Here is a 14,958-nt window from a genome sequence, read left to right as displayed (position 1 = left end):
ATTTCAATGAATTCAAAAATTGATGATCTACGATGATGACAATGGTGGCGACAACCGACACGACGTGGTAGCATCGAAAAAGCCAACATTCACTAACCTATCACAATGCAATGCAGAGATCACAATATTTTTTATATATTTATTAACTTCTTTCGTTTTTTTGTTGATTTCAAATTTTATGAATGTCATCACGATTCAAATTTCGCTCCCACTTCATGGAACGATTGCGTCATTTTTTTTATTCTGTAGTGAACTGGATATAGTACTAGTAATTCATTCGGATATATGTAAATTTTGTATTTTTTTTTTCGTTAAAAAAAAGAAAAAAAATCATCAACATTCTTTTTCGAATTACAGACACAATTTACGGTAGGACTCAAACTGTTGTAATGTTCCCAATTGCAAAACAGAAGAAAAGGAGACAAAAAAAAACAACAACAAAAAACAAAAGAAAATTTATCCTGGTTTATTGATTTGCGGTTGCTTTGAACACTTTTATTGAATCATGAATACACGAAAGGAACGAAAAGAAGAGGAACAAAGTAAAATGAACCATTGGAGTCATTGCACCATTGGTCATCCAACAATGTTTCGATCATTTGTATTTGTATAGCATCAATAAAGAACAATATCTGCTTGGCCACATGCCGACTGCACGAATCATGTTCAAATATCTTCAAAAATCAGAATCCTCTTCTTTGTGCGGCGTCTGGTTGTTTGGTTGCTAAATTATTCAGTAGTTCTTGGATTTCTGGCGGAATTGGCGGTGGCGTAGGTAAATGATCTCCCTGAAAAAGCAACATTCCAAAATATTTCTTTTTTCTTTCAATTCAAAATCACTTGATTGAAAAAATGCATACCGTCGGTTGGAATCCATTGGAATCAGCCACATAATCAACTCGATACAAAATATCATCATCGCCGAGATACTGATAGTAGCCAACTTTGCGATAAGCATCTTTGCCTTCTTCAGTTTTTTCAATTTGTGCTGTTTCTTCGGCAAGTATTCCATTTTGGGTCTCATATCTTTTTCGGACAAAAGTTCAACACATTTTAACTTTATGCTCACAACTTTACTGGGCAAGAAAGCACACATGATCACAATTTCGCAAAAAGTTACTCTGTTCGAATTTGCGGAATTTGCCTAAAATTAGGCGCTTTATAGAACAAAAGCGCTCACTTACACATAACGATATCCATTTTCAGTTTCTTCGTGCTCTTGACGCAGAATTTGAATATCGGCTGCGGCTGCTCCTAAAGTTGCGGGTTCTTGCACCTGATTGACAACAACGCCACTTCCTTGAGGATCAATGACATACACGGGTGGAGTTGGTGGTGGTGGCGGCGGTGGAGACTTTGTTGTAGTGGCTTTCGGTGCCGGTCGATTCCCAATGCTTACAATTAAATTTCCTCCTCCTGAGCCGCCACCGCCTTGATGAAGGTATTCGCCATTGGTGCCAGTATATCGACCATCATTGTCCCCGCGATATCTTTACAAATCGAAACGAAAAAAACGATACTTTTAAGCTTTAAGTTTACAATTTCTATCAAACAAAATCACTTTCACCTTCCATCGTCGCCTGATGGACGATATCGACCGTCATCCTGTGCACGAACCAATGCCAATCCAAAAAATCCAATCAAAAGTATTTTCACCGCCTGCAAAACCTTCACCGCGCACCAATTTATCAATCAAATTTGCAATGAAATAGAAATGAAATTGATTGAAATCTATAGATGGCAGAGCCTCAAGGCAAGAAACAAAAAATTAAATGCACAGGAGGAATTTTCTCTATGTTTTTACCATGGTTAAACTTCACGTAAACGTTCGACTGGCTACACTTTTTACCGACGATTGCAATCGGCTCGAGAAACATTCGCACTTTATATTGTGCAGTGTGTGAGCAAATCGAATGCGCGCTGCCCCATGACATGCAATCTGCAAAATGTCATTCAATTTGAATTTCATAATCGAAAAACTGGTCTAATTAAACGATAAATTTGAGTTAATTATTATCTTGCCGAAAGATGCGTAGCATTAGATGGAATTGGACGGACAGAAAACACGGTGGGTGTGTGTGTGCCTTCCTTCTCTATCAAACGCCGCAATTCATGCACACCGTTCGAATTCGAGCTTTCTACCTTCGAACAGACCTGAATCGTTTTGATTATTATTTTATGGAATCAATGTAATTAACAAACTTTATTCATTATCATCAATTAAATGTAAATGTCATCATGGGATTTTTTTTTTATAGCTGTGTAGTTGAATTGGAATTGTCTTCGGTGTGCCATACATTATGGATTATTAGTGATTATTGAGCCACGTTCACTGCACATCTATGGCATTGCAATGTGTTAATCGGCGTCTATTCTTCTAAAATCAACAAATCTCTTATTGTATTGACGTTATGAATAAAAAAACATTATTGATTGATACGATGAGCACTCTACCATATGACGGCAGTGATGATGACGATCTAAGACGAAAATTGTATCTAAAAATGAATATTTCGTTGAATTTTTGACCGCCCATTCGCAAATTCATCCATATTAAGAGCACGAGAATGGCTTATTCAAACGATTAGAGAACAAAATTAAGAGAGAAGGAGAATAATAAAAACAGCGGTTACATAATTTGGACAACTGGTTTATTGTATTTTTGAGAATGAACTGCAACTACAAGAGTAGTTTATCTCACACTATTTAGTTCTTATTTGCCAGCCAAGATTTTCAATTGGTTTGGTGAAACGAATTGTTGTTGTGATTGTTGTGGAGCGGCATGTTGGAGGTATTCCAAAGCACGAGCGATTTGTGCTGGGATGGCTGGAGCGACTGGCAAATGTGAGCCGGTTGGTTGGAAACCGTTTTCATCAGCAATGTAGCTCAATTGGATTTTCTCGCCTTCTGGGGAAGTGTAACCGAAATCGCCCTGAGCAGCGATGCCTGATTCTGAACCGATTTGTTTCAATTGGCCTTGTTCCTTGGCGGCAATTCCGTTTGAGGTCTCATATGCATAGTTGAATGAGTCTGGGTTGACGACGGCATCGTTGCGCAAGACTTGAGCAGAGGCGTCTGGGTGTTGGGCGTATGCGCCAACAACGAGAGCGAACAATGCAATAGCCTGGAATGAAAATAAGATCCGTTTAAAACTCAATTCACTTCGAACCAAAAAACACTTCTTTTTTTCTTCTATTCTGTTTCAAACACCATTTTTTGTTCTATATTTTAATTTTTTTTTCTTCTCATTTTCACTTTTTATATCTTGTTTGGTTTTTTTCTCACTCAATTTTTCAATAAGTAAGCTTCTTTGGTACTCACAACGAATTTCATTTTGGTTGATTTTTTATTTTTGATCACAAGAGCACAAGATTCTTTCTATGCTCTATCACAGTTTTGATACCGTATTTATACCAAAAATTGGATCAACGCCGATACAAACGGTGGTGGTAGATTTCGGGTGCCATTTATATTTGTTCCATCTCCATCATTAATTATGCAAACAAAAAATAGCGACAAAAAATTGCAAACATAATTTCGAAGCCCACGCTTAGTTTCCAAATTACGTGAAGAGTTATAGTCGTTTTCAATGTTTCATGCAAAATAATCGCGTCGTAAAAACTGTTGAATACGTCATAGACAATTTTTATTTAGAACGACTTAGACGGTAAAGTACAGATAAATCTCGTGTATCATCTCCACTTGTATTGTTTTTTACATTGAAGGGCGTTGCACGCACCTTAACATTCACAATACAAACTCAATGCGAGTGGAGACGCCTGATGAAAAATGGTACAGATTGCTAGTGCTAAGGTTTATCTGTACTTTAATTTTCAACATGGAAAATACCGCTTTCATAGACCTTGAAGTATAGCGTTGTATAGTGTAAATTGAAGTGTAGATAAGACAACGTTTCGAAGTGAGTGTCTGATAAAATGTTTCTTCTGCTTCTTTTGTGTGTTAAAAGCAATGACAACGAGGAAATGGGTGCATATTATTGCAAGATATTACAAAAGCAGAATTGTGGCATGGATCAACAATCGAACTTCATTTAATTATAGGTTTAAAAAATGTGATGTCCGCAAAAGCACGATCGCTACAGTTTTCGACAAATTAAGAGCCTCACTTCAAATCAGGAAGATTAACACGATATTGGGTTTCAGTTAGATGTGCTGCATTTGTATCTATGCAAAGTACTAGAAGCAAAGTGCCACAAAGCAAGATTCGACGTTACAGATATAAAGATCCTTTGTGCCATCCAATGCTCACCGATGTCAACAAATCATTTCCTGGATTTTAGTTCGTCTTAAAAATGAGATGTACTATTAATTTGCATTTTTTTCTCAGAAAAAAATTCAAAGTAGATGCGAGGAAAAAGGCAGTTAAACTTTATTTCAATAAGTATTTTTTGGGTGATGATCGCAAAAAATGCAACCATTTTGGTGTAACAGCTGCAAGTCTTACGATTTGTGTTTGTCTATTATCGTTTTGAGGGTTTTTTTCTACAATGGAATCACATGCTATACAAGTTTAGAATTGTTGAGCAGCTGGGTGGGAACGGATGTATTCCAAAGCACGAGTGATATGGTCTGGAATAGCTGGGGCGACTGGCAAATGTGATCCTTGTGGTTGGAAACCATTTTCATCAGCAACCTGTAATTTCAGATCATCATTTTTTATAGCGTTGGCATTAAGTGAGTAAAGTTCCATGTGCAGTGTCACTTACGTATTGTAATTGGATCTTCTCGCCTTCTGGTGAAGTGTAACTATAATCGCCTTGAGCAGCAATGCCTGATTCTGAACCGATTTGTTTCAATTGGCCTTGTTCCTTGGCGGCAATTCCGTTTGAGGTCTCATAAGCATAGTTGTAAGAGTCGACGTTGACGGTGGCATCGTTGCGAACAGTTTCAGCGTGAGCGTCTGGGTGTTGAGCGTAGGCAACAGCTACGACAGCGAACAATGCAATGGCCTGCGATTGAAAACACAAAGAAAAACACGTAAAACAATAACAAATTTTTGCATCTATCAAATGGCCAGTGTCGAGTTTTCATCGGAGTTGGAAATCGAATAACGATCAATGAGGCTTCGTTCAGAACTCTAACAACTTCAAATCGACACTGACTTTTTTTTAAAATTTCAATAGGTTTTTTTTTGCATTTCCACACAAATTTTGTATTTATTTCAAAAATGTTTTTTATATTTTCATATTTTTCACGCTAAAAAAATAAATTCCATTGGAATACTCACAACGAATTTCATTTTGGTTGATTTTTTGTTTTTGATCACAAGAGCACAAAATGCTTTCTATGCTTTATCACAGTTTTGATACCGTATTTATACCAAAAATACGCTCAACGAATGAACTTATCAAAGTCGTTAGTTTTTTTCTTCACTTCTATCTGCTCGCATTAGGTTATGCAAAAAAAAAAATTACAACAAAAAAAATATAATTTTGACGCTCCAAATGTGTGATAATTGCTGAACCGCGAATGGAGGAGTCAAAAGAGTTGAAAATATATCGTTTTTTCCGCCATATAAATGTAAATAGAAACTTGAGATTCAACTTTTTTTTTATGCAGCTGAATTCTTACTAAATCATAGCAATGAATAAATTTTTGTGCGATTCGTCTAAGCGATAACGAAAACTGAAAAAAAAAAAAAACACAATACATATCTAGTTTTGACGTGATGACATGCTCAGGTGTAAATAACAATATACCATATCTTTGTTTGAATGTCACATATCAGACTCAATCACAATTAAAACAATCTTGAGATGTTTACGCTGTCAATTGTCGATATCGAGAATGGTCGAAAACAATGCATTAAAATGCTTCTCATTATATGTATATATTAAGTGGTTTATGTTTTAATACCTGAAAATGCATTCGTTAGAACTCCTTTAATGATTTGCATTTAGCAAGATGATAAATGAATTTATTTCCTTATGATCAATAAAAACTTTAATTAATTTGTATTTTTCATTGGGCACTAGCCACGATCAAAAATATATGTATTTTATCAAGTTTATCAAGCTCTTTCCAAGTTTATGCATAGTGTTGAACTTTTTTTTAAGCTCTACTATCTAAATGTACAGTAAAATGAGTAACGGGCATTATGTTAGATCGCGTTCGTTCTAGTCAAAAGATTGATTGCTCCCTTTTGTATGTTTTTTATTATTAAAATACATTTTTATTTGCAGAGAAATCAATTAGCTTAGGAAAAGAAATACCCTTTTGATTCATAAAAATCCACATCGAAAATATGCCGATTTTAAATATTGGGTGTATAACTTTGCTTCCGCCGTTTTCCAACAGATGGCTCCAGCGGTAAGTGCTGGTGAAAAATATCAGCTCTAAAACGTCATACGGTAAGCTTGGGCATTTATCAACAATTCTGCATCACCACATTTGTAAATTTTTATCTGCATCATAAATTTTATTGTGCTCAAAAATGTCCGAGTTCGTGCCAAAAAAACAGCATTTGCGGGAGCAGTTTTTTTCATACGGGAAAAATGTGAAAAATAGATTATTCTTTTATCGAGTGGACACTGGTAGTGAAGAATGGACGTTTCTCGATAGACACAAGCATATCAAACCACATTTTGATCGTGGTTACTCGTCATTATAGGGGGTGCCACAATCACTCCCTCGAAAAAGGGTGATTTTCCATATTTGCGGGGTCGGGGCAGATATGGTGCATCGGAAGGTGGAAGAAACTTAACAAAATGTAAGTTTTTATCGTTCCTAACAGAAACTAATCGATATATACCAATTTCTGACAGCAAAATCGAAAAATTGACTTATCGCCGCAAAAGAAGCGAATTTTGAGAAAAAAAATTTAACGACTTTTTGGCTATCAAGTCCAAAATTTCTAAGAAGCTATTAATTTTGAAAATCCTTTATGCCCCCGCTGTAATCTCCAGACATTGCGCTTTCTTACTACCACTGGTTTCAGTCGATTCAATATCACCTAAGTGGAGGACGGTTCACTTGTTTTCAAAAAAGTCAAAAATTGGCTTGATTCCTTTTTGGCCGCCAAGCCGACACAGTTTTTTTTTGGGACGGAATCCATAAATTACCAGAAAGATGGGGAAAAGTCATAGCTTCCGATGGACAGTACTTTGAATTAATTATATTGTACAAATTTTTCACAATAAAGCCTCAAAAATTGAAAAAAAAAACGGCGGAAGCAAAGTTATACACCCAATAAAATCTGTGCTCATTTTCTGGATTGAGTCAAAATAAGTTTTAAGCCGTATTCATATTCGTACTTTCATTCAAAATGATTCTCGTCATATCTAGATTTCACAATTAAGAGGCAGAATTGAATTCTGCATAATTTCATGTATTTTTGAATAAAAATAAGAAAACGAATTCGTAATTTATCGATATTCCTAACAAATTTGTGTCAGTTTCCAACTGTTCACAGCTGATTCCTTCGCAAGGTAGTCCAGTTTGTATTTGGCTTCTCTTTCACTCAAACAAAAACCTGTAAAATTTGCATTTGATTCACAGTTCGTCAAATAAACGTTGCCGGTTTATGGATTTATCTCAATATAAAAACGATGCATGGCTTGAATGTTGATTATTCTAGTTAGCTTTGAGAGAAAAAAAAGAGTTGATAGCACCCGAGAAAAAAAAAGACTTTGTCTGTTTGCATTTTATCTGTTTGAATTGAATTTCCTTTATTTGTTTTAAATGCAAATTAAATTTTTTTAATTAAGTGCAAATATGATACTTTATATGATGAAATGATTTACTCATTTCCAAGATCAACGTTTTGAGCTTTACTGTCCGCAGTAATATTCATTCAAATCGATCGAAAAGTCAAATATTCAATTATCAAACATTATTTCAGGGAAATATTTATTATTATATACTTTTTATGGAATTATTTGAGCTGTGAGAAATAATCGATGGTTTTTATAGCGTTATACACATACTTATTGGAATTAAATTCACACATCTATGAATCCATTTGTGGAATGATTAATACAATATCAGAAGTACAAGTGTATCAAAATAAAGAGAATATTCAAGCATTCGAAGAAATGAAACAAATAGATTTGGTTTTTTTTTTTTTAATTTATTTCAAGTTGTGGAAATTCACATATTTCAGGCAGTTACAACGGAGCATTATTTACATGAGTTGAATGAACTGCTGTAATATGTTGGTTCAAGTTGATTCTGGGAATTGTGTTTTTGGGATTTATTGAAGGGAAGGTTTTTAGTGTTGGGTTTGTGGGTGGGAAGCAAGGTACTCGACCAAACGAGCAATAGCTTCTGGCACTGCTGGGGCGACTGGCAAATGTGAGCCCGTTGGTTGGAAACCGTTCTCATCGGCGATATAGCTCAATTGGATTTTCTCGCCTTCTGGGGAAGTGTAACTGTAATCGCCTTGAGCAGCAATGCCTGATTCTGAACCGATTTGTTTCAATTGGCCTTGTTCCTTGGCGGCAATTCCGTTTGAGGTCTCATATGCGTAGTTGAATGAGTCTGTGTTGACAACGGCTTCATTCCGAAGGGTCTCAGCTTGAGCATCTGGGTGTTGAGCATAGGCAACAGCTACAACAGCAAAAAATGCAATAGCCTGTAATTGGGAAAAATCGCATATGAACCACACAAGTTTCACACATTTAAACAGCTCAAATGCGAAAACAAATAATAATAATTCAACTTGGCCGATATACACTGGATTGTAAATCCACGTTTATCCCAAAATTGATCCTCCATTGTAACACTTGAAAATTGGATGATCATTTTTACACTACTGAATTGTTTCACTGGCAAACCGACACCTGATTCTCAGAAGAAAAAAAAATTGTGTCTTGTCTTTTGATACTCACAACGAATTTCATTTTGGATTTGTTGTTTTTGTTTTGACAAATAAACTTCTAATGTCTTCTCAAGGCGCTGCAACGCTTATTTATACCAAAAATTGTTCCGTTTTGACCTTATCACACTGTGCTTTAGCTGACCTGTCTTTTTTTGCTTCATCTCTGTTTTTCATATGATTCTTTGATATGAAGACGATGAAATGAAACAAACGAACAAAAAATTAAAAACAAAAATGCACAATAATTTTGATAAAGTCTGCGAATGAATAAAAAGAGAGTCGAGAAAAAATCAGACAATACAAACGCAAAAGCGAAACTAGGTTTTCGAGACGACACTGTTTTTTTTTCGTTCGGTGGAATCCTACGAGACAAAACAACAACGAATTTAGCATAAAATCAAGTTTTTTTCAGGTAAAAACGATTGGAACATCAACTTCTCAATATATAGAATTTGTCTTGTTTATAAGAATCATTTCTATTTGTTTCTCTTTGGTTAAATCATCTGTTCTCTCGTCACCTTTTCAAGCATCATTAAACATTGTTCTGCTTTTGTTGAGATGCCAACGATTCGAGCCTAAAATATTTCAATGGCGCTTTGTTCATTTAAATAGCTCTAAAATGCTAATTCCAACGAAATGCATAAAAATCGAAAGTAGCAAACATTGTTCGGACAGCCAATGTGCACGCAGTATTATTTCATCGGTGACCTTTTCGGAATTATTCACAACTTGTTCATAAACCTAACAGTAAATCATATTTGTCATTCAAAATTTCTTCATTGAAACACAAAAAAAGGAGTGACAAGGTGATTTTGTTTGAAATTTGACCAATTGAGTCCACCGTTCAATGAAGGACAGTTTTAAAAGAAGAAAAAATGAGTATAGATTATATAGATCGTAATATTTTAATGGTATGGAATCGAAAGACAATTGACATGTCAGCAGTTGAAATGAACTTTGACGAACTCTGACAAACGAATATTTTGGTTGGTCCAAATGATTATTTTCTTCGGAGTTTATTTTTCTTATTAGCTTGAATCCAGTATGTGAACTAAGCTTGGCAAATATTTGCCCAAGAATTTGTTCTTTTCGTTGAATGAATAAAATCAAAAGCAAAAGCAAAACCATAAAATATTATTTCATATCCGTTTGAAATTCAGCTCTTATTCGATAACATTAACTTTCATTTAAAAAGACTGACGAATTGTTCACTAACATTCCTCGTATATGTTTCTATAGAAATAATGATACCTATCTGTGATCTTTACACCTATATATTGTAAATTAGATATAGATCAGTGTTATAGCCATCCGTCGAGTTGGCGAGCTATTTTCCCAAATTCTATTCAATTTTGAATTAACCACTTAATAGCATAGAATGCTCTTTTATGCTTCAAATCATGGTTCAATGATAATCTTAAACCACTCTTCAATCAACATGGATCTGCCCAACCGACGTAAAACTTCTGGTCAATTTATCTACTGTATATATTGAGTGACGACTTTTGCAGTCTCAAAGTCTCAAATTAAACGCGTAACATTTAACGCTCCACATAGCCTTTGTCCCTTTGGAAACGTTTACCAAAGGTTATTTTGGACCGTTTGCTATCTGACTACTATCAAGCATTTCCATCTTGGTTGTATGACTGTGTTTTGTTTTCATGTCCTATTGTGTAAATGGTGAAAAGATTACGAAAAGATCCAGGTTTCTAACGAGGCGAGAACTGAAAGTTATATTGTAAATTAGTAAAAATTGATGTAAAAATCTTGCACTCTTTTCCGTCTACACCTCTATTCTATTATAATATATTCAGCCAGAGCTTGGCGGTGTTAAATAAAATAAAAATAAAATATTTCAATTGGAAGTTTAGATAAATGTTACCTCTTTATTTATTCATCGGACCTAGCTTTCGCTTGTTTTATCTGCTGTTACTAGTCGTATTCAGCATAAATATCATAAAATTAAGCATACATGTACATATTAATTAAAATATTTCACTCATATTCGAACTACAAGGGTTCACAGTGCGTGCGCATAATTTACCAATCTCTATATAAACGATATTTAGATAGTTTGATTATCATTTCATCCTATTCGTTATGTTTTTTTTTTCATCTTCTGTCGTCGCGTCTTTCTCATAGAAACGAGAAAAAAGACGATTTGCATTTATGGTAACACAAAATAAAAAGAAAGACTAAACAAAATAATCAGGCATCATACATGGATAGGTGACTGCTTGAATATGTTTCAAAATTATTTATATGAGAGAATATGCATAATTTATGTGAAACCACAATTTCGTTCTAGGTTTGACTGGACCATGACCACATCAATATTTTGAGTCAATATGGTTAGTTAAAACTCTAAACGAAAAAACTGAAACGAAACGGAAATAGGTGAACACTTTCCATTTTTCAACGACTTAATGATTTGTACCATTTTTCAGGGATTTCCAAACACAAAAAATCACAAAAGGCTAATTGAATTTAAAATCGAAGGGTTTTCGAGTTTGAAGTGTTCTTTTTAACAAATATCCAATATTATAGTACTTTCTAATTTCCATCACACTTCCAATAGAATTTAAGTCGACAAACAATGTAAAAAACATATGCTAAAGAACACTTTTAATTGTAAATGCAGTTAAATGAAGAAATTTAAATAAATATTTTATTATAGATACATACAGAAAAGAAACCCCGGTGAATTGGGAGATGGCATATGTGAAATTATGTCAACGCCGGTTCATATTTACGGTGATGCCGGTAAAATTTATATAGAAATATCGAGGAACCAATACATTAAATCCTTGTTTCATGGCGAACATATCAACTTCCCGAGGCAACTTCTTCTGTGTGTAGCTACATTCATTCTCTATCAAAAGAAACCAATTTTATCAAAATCGGTTCTAAAATGTGAGAAATACATGCCAAAAACAAAATATGATCCATATATGTCACAAATATCGTAAAGGGTTGAATAGAAAAAAGTCGTTTTGGTTTTTTTTCAATTTTTTAATTGGTTTTATTCTGGTAGTATCAAATCATTATTCTGGACGAATTGAATCTACAAAATTGAATCTGATTTGCTGATTTATTGGATGTTTATTTGGTGGTTTCGAAATTGACTATTTTAAAAATTGTTTAAAGCACTTGGATTGTTGATTTATTGTGGACGAGCGTTGCGGGCAAGATATTCCAAAGCACGGATGATAGCGGCTGGCAATGGTGGTGGCGTTGGGATTGCTGCACCTTGTGGTTGGAAACCGTTCTCATCAGCTACATATTGAATTTGGACTGGAGTACCGTCTGGTGCTGTGTATTGGTATGATCCTTGAGCAGCGATGCCTGATTCTGATCCAATTTGTTTCAGCTGTCCTTGTTCTTTGGCGGCAATTCCATTTGAGGTTTCATAGGCATAGCTGTATGAGTCTGGGTTGACGACGGCGTTTGAACGAAGAACGGTGGCTTGAGAATCGGATGATGCAGCTGGGAGGAGGGCAGCGGTGGCCACAGCGATGAGAGCGAAGAAGGCAATAGCCTACGAAAGGTAAAATTAGTATACAATACTTTCTGTATTACATCAACAACAAATGATTTGACATTCTGATCGATTCGAAAAGGACAACAGCCATAAAACACATGTTCCCAGTGGAAAATCGAATTCACTTTGATCTCAATCGCAGAAGAAAATTGATCCAAACCAACAATTTCGTAATAGGGACTATTTTGGATTTTGTTCGGTCCTTTTTTGTAACAGACGAATTTCAAAAATTTTACTCACGATTTTGTTCATTTTGATTTTTTTTGATGATGTTTTATCACTGATCACAAATTGTGTTCTGATGTCAAAAGCTCGGCCGCGTCCAATATTTATACCAAAAAAATTGGATCGATCGCTACTGCCGCCTGCGAATGAAAAAAGAGTGCGTGTGGCGAATGGACATGTGACACTGTTATAGTTTTCTCTCTATCGGATACACACACAATAAGTCACAAATATTCGAACGCTTTTGGCATTCCCCATGATCTTTCATCTCATTCGTCGGCTGTATCGGCCGATGTGATGTTGACAGCGGCGTTATTCATAAAATGGACCAAAAGAAGCCGCAACTGATAATCGTCAATTGAAAGCAACAACAATGGGTGAACATTTTCGATGACCATGTCGTATCCGAATATGGTAATATTAATCGGCGGTTAGAGTGAGTGATTTTTGGAAGCATGGTATTATGAAAAATGAAACCAGTTCAGTGCCATTTTTATATGAATGGAACAGAAATCTTCTTAAATAATCATAAGCTCTATCAACCGGATTATTCTGTCTATATGGATATAATGCAACTGCACCAGCCTTCATCGGCGTATGAAATGTAAACCTAAATGTAACGTGAAAGATGTATGCGACGGAGAAATATTTTCCTATTTTATTATTCAAAAAAAAAACGAAATTCAACTTGCATAACGGGTGGGGCGATAATTCATATGCATATTTCATGAAAATAATCATTTTCCATACAGTCTCCCTCTCTCCCTCTCTCTCTCTCTCTCTCTCTCTCTCTCTCTCTCTCTCTCTCTCTCTCTTTCTCTCTCTCTCTCTTCCTCTCCCTAAAAATGTGATTGGATTGGAGACAAACTTCACAAACCCATCAGAACCCGAAATAGGAACGCGATCAGCATTCAGATTCATATACCACCATCGTTTATATTACAGTGTGTTTCGGTGGCACCAACAATTTATGTGCGAAATATTATGTTCATTTTGGCGGGGTAGTATATCACCAACTCATTTTAAATTATTATTTGCATAATTCTATCGTTGTAATCGGGCGTCAATCGACAACGCGTCGGCTCAAACAGGAACAAAATAATATTTTGCATAATATTTTCGGCAGAAATCCCAAAATTGTGAATTGAGTTTCCAAATTCATGTGTTGATTGTCTCTCAAAAAGCACAATACTTTCAAAATATGGACATTTTTGCAAATTGTTGATGTGACAATTTATGAACTAGTTTGCCAAATTAATTGTCACTCAGTTTAATATTGAAGTTTTCGAAAAATCTCTTCTCTGTGTAGGGTCTTCAGAAAATAATCTCTAACCAACTGTTAGCATTGAAAGAAATTGTTGCAGGTTTTTAAAGGCGCTTCTTTGAATCAACAACTCTAATATTTTACGACTTCCTTTTTTGGACAGCGATTAATCATGGTGTTAAAAACATATCAATAATAATTTTGATTTTGGTTCAGTTTTCAGCACATGAACTGGTGCCGCAAAGTCATTATTATAAGCGATGCGTTTTGGATTTTTCATTAGAGTATTTGCTCGTAGTATTCGGATGACCGAATTAAGCAAATAAAGCATTGGAATCGTTGTCGATTCTAAAATTGTAGAGTCAATAAGTAGCTCTCTCGTTGAGAATTTGAGTAAATTACATCATGTTATTGGTTTTATTCTCGTTTACGATGAAGATGCTAATAGAATTCGTGTGCGTATTTTGTGAACTTTTATGACCATATTTTCGATAACTTTTATTTTTATTTGCATCCAAATGGGATTAATGAAAAAGCCTAAGATTTAAGCGCTTTGTTCAAACAATAATATATATGGTCGTAATTTTTTTTTTTTTGTATATTTTTGTGCCTCCGTTTCCGTAGACAGTTTTATTTTATTGATTTGAATAAAAAAGATGAGTATTGGGCAGTGTTATACATGTATCTACTGCAGTAGATACATTTCACATCAATTGGTCGGGCACAAAAGGCGTACCTCGTAAATTACACAATTTGCTTAAAATAATTGATAATTAAATCGCTAAATCACGATTACCACTCGACATGTTAATCTAATTCAATGTTTTTGTTTCTCTCATCAAAAAGGATGTTTAAAATAAAAAAAGCTATTATCCAAAGACCCAATGTTAAAACGAAAGCTGACTAAACTGCTTCATCACTGTTCACTTGGTCAATTTATTGTTGTTCTGGTGCTGGGTGGCTTTTGATGTATTCGAGAGCGCGGAGGATGGCTTCTGGCACTATTTTTGATACAAACAGAAACCAAATCGTTAGAATCTCGATTTAAATTATTCATATGCCGTGGCCAATTATCAATTGATCAATATAC

At 35.0% G+C, this 14,958-nt stretch overlaps 5 protein-coding genes across 5 annotated transcripts; all 5 read right to left on the bottom strand.

Annotated features, from left to right (window-relative positions):
• Positions 1-450: 450 nt before the first annotated feature.
• LOC129577529 (endocuticle structural glycoprotein SgAbd-1) lies at positions 451-1,911 on the bottom strand. The gene is made up of 5 exons (XM_055464769.1): positions 1,805-1,911; positions 1,568-1,668; positions 1,185-1,490; positions 861-1,026; positions 451-788 (listed from the first exon to the last, which is right to left on the bottom strand). Exons 1-5 carry the CDS (start codon positions 1,805-1,807, stop codon positions 684-686), a joined length of 681 nt encoding a protein of 226 aa, XP_055320744.1. The 5' UTR covers positions 1,808-1,911; the 3' UTR covers positions 451-683.
• Positions 1,912-2,655: 744 nt separating this feature from the next.
• Positions 2,656-3,365, bottom strand: LOC129577530 (cuticle protein CP14.6-like). Its single transcript, XM_055464770.1, has 2 exons — positions 3,322-3,365; positions 2,656-3,124 (listed from the first exon to the last, which is right to left on the bottom strand). The coding sequence occupies exons 1-2, from the start codon at positions 3,331-3,333 to the stop codon at positions 2,714-2,716; spliced, it is 423 nt and encodes a 140-aa protein (XP_055320745.1). The 5' UTR covers positions 3,334-3,365; the 3' UTR covers positions 2,656-2,713.
• A 984-nt stretch (positions 3,366-4,349) lies between these two features.
• Positions 4,350-5,402, bottom strand: LOC129577525 (cuticle protein CP14.6-like). Its single transcript, XM_055464759.1, has 3 exons — positions 5,248-5,402; positions 4,727-4,969; positions 4,350-4,653 (listed from the first exon to the last, which is right to left on the bottom strand). The coding sequence occupies exons 1-3, from the start codon at positions 5,257-5,259 to the stop codon at positions 4,531-4,533; spliced, it is 378 nt and encodes a 125-aa protein (XP_055320734.1). The 5' UTR covers positions 5,260-5,402; the 3' UTR covers positions 4,350-4,530.
• A 2,665-nt stretch (positions 5,403-8,067) lies between these two features.
• Positions 8,068-8,993, bottom strand: LOC129577524 (larval cuticle protein 65Ag1-like). Its single transcript, XM_055464758.1, has 2 exons — positions 8,849-8,993; positions 8,068-8,592 (listed from the first exon to the last, which is right to left on the bottom strand). Exons 1-2 carry the CDS (start codon positions 8,858-8,860, stop codon positions 8,230-8,232), a joined length of 375 nt encoding a protein of 124 aa, XP_055320733.1. The 5' UTR covers positions 8,861-8,993; the 3' UTR covers positions 8,068-8,229.
• A 2,842-nt stretch (positions 8,994-11,835) lies between these two features.
• LOC129577523 (larval cuticle protein 65Ag1-like) lies at positions 11,836-14,952 on the bottom strand. Its single transcript, XM_055464757.1, has 2 exons — positions 12,620-14,952; positions 11,836-12,376 (listed from the first exon to the last, which is right to left on the bottom strand). Exons 1-2 carry the CDS (start codon positions 12,629-12,631, stop codon positions 12,002-12,004), a joined length of 387 nt encoding a protein of 128 aa, XP_055320732.1. The 5' UTR covers positions 12,632-14,952; the 3' UTR covers positions 11,836-12,001.
• Positions 14,953-14,958: the final 6 nt, after the last annotated feature.

This window comes from Sitodiplosis mosellana, unplaced genomic scaffold (genome assembly GCF_009176505.1).
Source record: "Sitodiplosis mosellana isolate CC-2019 unplaced genomic scaffold, AAFC_SMos_1.0 Smas_scaffold_6197, whole genome shotgun sequence".
Lineage (NCBI taxonomy): Eukaryota > Metazoa > Arthropoda > Insecta > Diptera > Cecidomyiidae > Sitodiplosis > Sitodiplosis mosellana.
Note: the sequence above shows the minus strand (reverse complement) of the source record. Positions and strands in the feature narration are given on the sequence as shown.